Genomic DNA, 8,450 nt, shown 5'->3' on the forward strand with positions numbered 1-8,450 from the left:
AACTTCTGCACCACCAGTAGCTAGGTCCTGAACTTGAACCTTTGTTGTAAGTGATGCTAGAGATCTTTGGGAACCACTCAATCTCACCTCTTCAGACTTTTTGGGCCAGGTAGATTATATTTGCCTTGGGGGAATTCTCTTTCATCCTGATTCATGGTTAACCTGATCCCATCTTTCTACAGAGCTACATTCAGAGTTTTCGGGACCAGCAGTCGGGTTCATCTCGAGGCCGGATGACCGGTGCTCACACAGTGGTGGATTTGGACTATGACTGCGGCTCCAGGGTACCACTAACCTCCGGAGCAGCAACAGCTGTACGAGTATAGCACAGAGCGAGAAGAGCAGGAAGGAAGACCCGGGAGGAAAGGGAAACCCAACGACACACAGACATTGCGCTGTAAAAACTCCAACACTGTGACACTGAGAACCCATTGGAGTTACATGACATATTACATAGCAGGACTGTGGGCAGACGCTACAAACACTGCATACACTGTGCGATGACTCCCACCTACCTCTCTACAAAAACCACACACATAGACATTCCAACCTACCTCCCTGTGGTCCCACTTTAAGCTCTGATCTCTCCTTACATGGACCTCCATTACCTCTCTCCTTGAGAACTGGATCCACCGGATGAAAGACCACAATGGGAATTGACCCAACTAACCTACGTCTGCCCCCTCTAACTCCTATACAGAGCCTGTTCCAGTGTTGGCTAGTGGCCGAGTTCAAGAACAACCGGGCATGTTTTTTTTTTTTCTCATGTGCAGATGTACGGACATGGATTTGCTGTGTATATTACGAGTCAAGAAAAGTTTATTTAAATTATACGAAATCTTAATTTATAGGAATTCTAAGATCCAGCGGGAGAGGTTCAAAAACATCATTTTCAGGAAAAAAAAGCCACAAGACTGATTTGGTTGGTAAAATTAGAATTTTCTGAAGTTTTTTCAATGGATGTTTTTTAACTTATTGTTATGGGGTGAGGGTGGGTGACAGAGTGAGCGGCTTATGTGTGTTGAGGTATGTTTGGTAATAGCGCATGACAGAAGGATGAAGACACGGTTGTCATTGTCACCAGTCTCATACTCTTCTTTCTCATTTTCCTGTAGATATAATGAGTCTATGGCCTCGTCATGCAGTGCAACAATGTATCAACTTGTGCATTATGTCCAATGAGAGCACAGTTCTGTACAATTCTACATCTTATATGAATGTGTATGGCCTGAGATGGTAATGGATAGTGGTTACTGGTAATCTTGTGCTCGTGCTACTTACCTTGGGAGGTGTTTTTTTTTTTAAGTGCTCTTTGTCACCCCCTTCTGGAGGAAGTAGCAGTTGCTCTGAGCCTATTCTAGTGGTTACCACTTTGCAGCACCATTTAGCAAATATATGTACAACACTAACAACTACACTGCCCCCCTATGGGAAAAAAATGGATATGAGTGGGTAGTGGAACTTTCTTATGTGACTGAAATTGCCCCTTTAAAGGAGCAGCACACTTATTATTCTTACATATGACCCATTCCAAAGTTACTGTTGCCATTTACAGGCACATGGAGTCCCTACAGCATCATATTACAGAGCCATAGGGACTTCATGTGCCTCTGTATGGTGCCGCCTGCAGTGCTGCATAAACGAAATATACTAACATACCAAAAGTCATGGGACAGCAACTAATATCGTGTAAGACCCCTCTAGCCCGGCCAAGTGCAGCAACTCAACGTAGCATCGATAGCACAAGGGGACGGAAGGTGAGCCATGCCATCTGGATAGCCACCCACAGCTTCATGGCGTTTGTAGATACAGGATCCTGGGTGCAAATAGACCTCTCCATCACAACCCATAAATGCTCAGTTTGGCTTATCTCAGGTGAATGTGTAGGCGGCACCATTCATAGGAACTCTCCAGAATGCTCCTCAAACCAATTCTGGACAGCTTGGGCCTGATGGCGCGGTGCATTATCCTGTTGGAATAGCTCATCATTCGGATATGAAATGTCCCATCCGTCTAGCACCCACTATCATGCCTTGTTCAAACTCCAATAATTCACGACGCCTCGCCATGAGCAGGCTGGGCAGTGTTTAACCTCACTCACAAGATAACACCTTACAACTTACACAGGTGTAGAATGGTAGGTACTGCTATCCCATGACTTTTGTCATGTCAATGTATTCTCCCGTAGATGAAAGGATTAATGGGGAAAATCAAATCTCTAATCACATTTTCAGATGGAGAACCTCTTATAGCAATCCCTCAGTAATAACTCCCCCCCCCCATGAAGAAGGGAGGAAATATGAATTGTCATGTACAATAGTGGCTTGTAAATGTTCTCTTTGAGCTGTTGACTATCTGTTGGGTTCCTCTTGTGTATACTGCTATATACGTGCGTATAGCCATTCTTTTCCATTGGTTTTAGGCTGTAATTGTGCAACTGCTTTATATGTATATTGCATCTTGAACCAGGACTTTAACTGGAACCAGTTAGGTTGTGACAACAGGTTGAGGTTTGTTTCTTGGGTCTCGGTTACCATAGACATAAAGATTTGGTCATGATCAGAAGAACAATCTTTTCGAAACATATCCATTCTAGGATTTTACCACTCCAGTCATTCATCCAATGGACCACATTACTGGACTGACAATGGCCAGCTTTCAGAGTGACTCCAATTGTCATTGATAGCATCGGTAGTAGGGGTCCTTGGTTCGGGGACTTCCACCTTTGGCCAAAACACATTTCATCCCCATTGAACCAAAAGCCATCAACATAGCTTGGTGATATGAGCTTCCCCAGCTATAGGCCATAGGAGGACAGGCCCGTCCATTTAAACAGTCAATGGGGGGTCTCACCTCATAGACCCCTATCCATTAATACGTTCTTCAGATATATCAGATTGCAAAAAAGTGGATTGATGTACTAAACAGTCTATTCCCTAAATCTTCATTGCTCATTTGAAAACCTGGACCCCTTTATTTCAATTTAAAAACAGTAGAGATGTCACCATTCTTACGGGTTATGACCGAAAGCGAACATGCAACACTGCTATAAAACGTGTAAGGGATTCACGGCAACCAGTCAGGTTCCATTTTTCACGTAGAGCAGGATTAGAAGTCTGATTGGTTGCTATAGGCAACATGATCCCTTTTTAGTCTGCACTACTTTTTATACATGAGGCCAATGTGCCTTGTTACCCATAGCAACCAATCCAATGCAGTTTACAAAATGAAAGTAGAACTCTCATTGGTTGCCGACACCCTCAGCTCATAGTTAGATTTCATTGGTCACGTCATCACATATTTCTGCAGGGAATATTCGCCAAAGTGCCCCCATCACGGTGTTTATCTCAAACGGCGCAATCAAAAAACTGTTATTTTATATAGTAAATATACATTTCAGGGATGTAGAAGATGAAAGAACGGTCACTAATATGTACATTAGAATTCCTTAACCCATAGCCTAAGTCACAACGCAGGCTGCCATTTTATGGGCTGGAACATCATTGTGTAGAAATGCATCACAGAAGGGGAAATCAAGAATTAAAAACAATCACAGAAAATGGCTGTTACTTACTGACTGAGGAGTGCATATAGATGCATCCTCCTCTCACCATGCAGGTAGCTGACTACCAAATGGAGGAGCCAATAACACCTGTGAGGGCACCGATAAAACGCCCACTCACACTGCCTCCTGATAATGAGGGGGGTGGATGCTTGGTGTACACTCCCATACATGCCCTGCATTTACTGCAGTGAACCACAGGTGTTATTGGCTCCTCCATTTGGTAGTCAGCTACCTGCATGGTGAGAGGAGGATGCATCTATATGCACTCCTCAGTCAGTAAGTAACGGCCATTTTCCGTGATTATCATTGTGTAGGAAGCTATTTAGGCCCCTTTCAAGACTTGGACCCCCAAGCAGTGTCATTTTTCTGACAAGTCTATGTGAGGTAACTTTACGTGGATTTCCCCTTTAAAGAGTCCCATGAACAGGCGGTTATTTTGTAGGCATTCATGAGGTTACAACAGACGTGATCACACGTATGAGTAGCAATCATAAACACACCTACATCGTTTCTTAGATCAGCGACAGATCGAGGTTGACAAAATGGCCTCCTCTACCGTCTGTCAGCAGCACACTTTATGACATGGGAGAAAATAATGTGACGGGCCTCACCGGTTGTGTAGCTGTGTCTGTGGATGAGAGGATTTTGGCTTGCATGTGAGAAGACGCTCGCTTGAGCTCCTATGGGAGGGAGACATTTTCTGGTTTAAAATATTTTTATCTGTGCCAAACCCCCCATGTCTCTTGTACATACCACCCAATTCTTCATTAAAGTTATTTATTTCAACTCTTCACTAATGTGTCCCATATTTTCCAAAACTACTGCAATTCAAAATGATGTAGGAAAAGTGCTGTACAAATAGTGCTCACAGGAATAGCGCAATACAGTAAACACAAATATAGTGCCATGCTGTGCCTACAAGACTTGTGCCAGTTTCCATAAGAATGCAGTGTGGTACAGTGCCCAAGAGTACTATACAGTGCCCACAGAAATGGTGCTATACAGGCCCCATCTGGAATAATGTGTCCAGTTCTGGCAACCCCAGTTCAGACAAGCTTGAATAGTGGGTGGCGATTAACAGAATGGTATTTAACAGGGAGAAATGAAAAGGGCGCATCAGAATGGGAGGAATTGGACTAAACAGCAGTACATGTGAAAAAGACTTGGGTATAATAATAGATCACAGACTGAACATGAGTCAACAGTGTGATGCAGCAGCAAAAAAGGCAAACATAATTCTGGGATGTATTAAGAGAAGCATAGAGTCTGGATCACGTGAGGTCATTATCCCCTCTACTCTTCCTTAGTCAGACCTCATCTGGAATACTGTGCCCAGTTCTGGGCACTCCAATTTAAAAAAGAACATCAACAAACTGGAGCAAGTTCAGAGAAGAGTTACCAAGATGGTGAGCGGTCTGCAAATTATGCCCTATGAGGAACGGTTAAAGAAACTGGGAATGTTTAGCTTGCAAAAAAAAGGGTTGTGTTTGTAGCAGTCTCTCCGGCTGTAGTCCCTGTAGCTTTGTTCTCTCAGTGATGTTGGTTCTGGCGTGTTATGGAACTACACTTCTCAAATACTGGCTGCCTCATTTCCTGTGCAGGCAGAGATTCTCCAGGACACGTCTAACATGGCTCCCCAAGCCGACTCCTAACTCCTCAGGCAGCTCTCTGCCGGCAATGCAGTCTCTCTTAGGGCTCAGTACTGCTGGAATTGCTCCCCAGCTTGCAGCTCTCTATGGTTTCAAGTCCTCCAGATCTCCCACCTGACCTCTGCAGTCAATGGGAAGTCACATATAACACTCTGAACTTCTACCTGCGCAGTCTGCCTGAGACATCACGTCCCTTTGCTGACCAATCCAGAATCATTATATTGACATTCAGCATACAATGCTTTCTCCAGCAGAGGCCGCTGTAAGTCCACCCATAATAAAAGAGTTACTTATAGACGAATTAAAGGGCCATATCCCCACCCCCGCTACATCAGCCAGTTATGTGTCTGACTTTTACCTCTTTAGCTTCTGGCCGTAGCTAACTAGTAGCAGTCATTTTCAACAGCTGTGTAGCTATCATTTAGTCAGAGTCACCCAGGCTTCATAGAAATGCACAACCCCTGCTCTCACCTTCAACACTGGCTGCTTCCTTTGGGTTTTACTGTGTATGCTGGGTCTGATCTACGGCAATTTGGGAGTAATGTGCCAGAAAAATCTTCATTTAGAGTTAAAGCTTAAAACAATAAACAGCAAACTGGGGTCCAACTTTTTATGTTCAACAACATCTTCAACCGGGGTGGAGCTTCAATAAAGGGGTAGGGCTTAGCTTGTCTAGTTTCCACCCCTTTCCATACTTCCTATCACAAATATTTGATAGGTGAAAAAGAAGGATGACAAAAAAATAGAGGCAAACCAGGACACGTATAAAATATTTTTAGTTTTTAGGAGGTAAGCACACTTTCTAGGGTCCATTTAAAAATAGGAAAGTTAAGGGCAATGGTCAATTTTGCAACCACATTTTATTTGCTTTTATTTAATCTAGAATTAAAAATGAAGCAACTTTGCAAAAGGTGTTGGGTAGAAATGTCCTGCCATTTTATTTCTACAGCTCCTACGTAGACCTATGTGTGTCCATGATAATAGACTACAAGCAAATTCTCATGTATTCCAATTTTGCAAATATAAATCCTCCCACCTCTCTCATTCCTCCCACTAACATATAAAAGTTAGCAATAAGTAGAGGACAGATGGAAGAGAATATGACTGCAAAGGGACCGCAGAAACAAAAAGATATGGAATTTTTTTTAAAATAAAGCCCTATTGCAAAGTTGCTTGGTTTTTCATTGCTGATTAGTGAGGACCTGCAGGCCCCCGGGTATATTTTGTCTTATATGTTTCTATGTTTTACATCTCATTATTGATTTATATTTCTGTACTGCTTTGTTGATATAGTCCCTTTAAGCGATCTGCCATTTTTTGCAAATATGTGGTTGATGGAGACGCATGCTATACAGGAGGCTTCCCATGCAGAGAAGGGTGCAACGTTAACACAGGGCTGGGAAAAAAGTTTTTTGGCACTCACATGGGTTGTTTAACAAGCATTTGGATAATAAAGAGAAATTGTTTGTGGAGGTGGATATAACCTTTAAAGCAACTCTCTATGTTAAGGACAAAATTCTTCCCCAGGACCGGAGGAGGAGAGGGGTATGTTACTTGCAGTTGTTCTTCTCTGCTGTCCCTCTTGTCCACAGATTACAGGTCCTGTTTTCCAGTATCCAAGATAGCCAATGCAATTTTTAGACTACCTAATCCTCACAGTGTATTGGTAGTGTTAGACTACGAATGCACTTTACCTCCTCTCTGATTGGCCAGAGCTGCTCCTGTGATCACCACTGGCCAATCACAGAGCAGTGCATAGTGTGCATTAGGTATATAGAAAATTGCTGCAGCCATCTTTGAGGGATGAAAACAGAACCCAAAACTGGAGGATCGGAGGGATGGTAGAGAAGAACAGCTGCAAGTAATATACCCCCTGACCTTCCTGTCTCCAGATAGAATTTTATCCTGCAACTGGAGGGTCCCTTTAAGAGGCAAAACTATTTTATGTAACTGGCAACAGATATTGGCAGATCACACTAATTTTAATGGAATTTACTGACAATCCAAATATTCAACTTTCCCCCTGTGGGAGACAAACATTTTGTATATCTGATCTTTTCCCCCTGAAATAAGTGCCTGGCAGCCGCTTATCCCATAGAATGGGTAGGTTAACAAAGGAGTCAGGGATAACAATGGTTGGCCTTTAATCTGTGGTCAGTTGAAATCTTAACAGGATTATTAGAATTAGACAATTAGAAGAAATATGAAAAGAATAAATTTACATGTAATACAACAATATCGGATGTGTGTAAAGGAAAAGCCACTCATTACATAGAGGCCATGTATCTGGTTACTATGACAACAGAAGCAAAATAGCACCCTTCTCTCCCACGCTGGTCAAACAGCTTCTAATGGATGCTCAATTAACATTTGACTTCTAGTTTCCTCTCGAGACTTGTGCGAAGGAGGACATGTCTGTGTCTATTCCTGCCAAAGATCCTTCTGCTTTTCTACATGATGGAAACCAAGTGTCACTGCACCTCGCCGCTTTTTGCTAATTTTTGTTCTTACTGTTTGAAATGTTCTATGTCACAGAATTCAAGAAATTACAACCCCTTGGAAGGGAGATAATTAGTCGTGCAGCAAAAATTAATCACGAATCACAGAAGTTACAGCTATACATAATCAGAATAAAACATAACTTTTATTAAATAATTAAGATATCCAGGAGGGAGAGACCAGTAAAAAACTTTTAAAAGATTTATGCAGAAAAGCAGAGGGCTCTAAAAAAAATATCCTATAGTGCCCTATGATTTTCCCCAACACTAAGGGGCACCCGCCCAGAAAAGGGCAACCCTGTTCTGGAAACTCACCCTATATATCTCTAATAAACAAACAAAGAGGACTCAAAGTAAAGAAATAATATCAATAGTCTTATTAGATATACCATAAGAGAAGAGCAGAATCCACACAGAGTGGGATCAATCTGTGGAGAATTTTTCCGACATCTCAGGATGACCTCCTTGTGGAGCTCACTCACACGGACGCATCGGCGCCCGTGTTACTGCAGGAAGAAGACGTCCATACCTCAAGACGGACATCTCTCTGCAGCGCCGGGAGAAAGAACATGTGACCGGCTTCATTGCCGGTCATGTGTTCTTTCTTCAGCGCTGCAGAGAGATGTCCGTCTTGAGGTACGGCCGTCTTCTTCCTGTAGTGAGGGCTCAGTCACACGGACGCATCGGCGTCTGTGTACGGGTGCCGATGCGCCCGTGTGACTGAGCCCTAAGGTAGGA

General features: G+C 43.0%; 1 protein-coding gene across 2 annotated transcripts in view; it reads left to right on the plus strand.

The window, feature by feature from the left end:
- Nucleotides 1-4,358, plus strand: part of TMEM198 (transmembrane protein 198) — a 30,274-nt gene extending 25,916 nt beyond the window's left edge. For both annotated transcript variants that reach the window (XM_066575527.1, XM_066575528.1), the window contains exon 5: nucleotides 183-4,358. In XM_066575527.1, the coding sequence (XP_066431624.1) occupies nucleotides 183-326 (144 nt within the window). In that variant the 3' untranslated portion in view covers nucleotides 327-4,358. The remainder of the gene's footprint in view (nucleotides 1-182) is intronic.
- Nucleotides 4,359-8,450: the final 4,092 nt, after the last annotated feature.

The sequence above is a fragment of the Eleutherodactylus coqui genome, chromosome 8, assembly GCF_035609145.1.
Source record: "Eleutherodactylus coqui strain aEleCoq1 chromosome 8, aEleCoq1.hap1, whole genome shotgun sequence".
Lineage (NCBI taxonomy): Eukaryota > Metazoa > Chordata > Amphibia > Anura > Eleutherodactylidae > Eleutherodactylus > Eleutherodactylus coqui.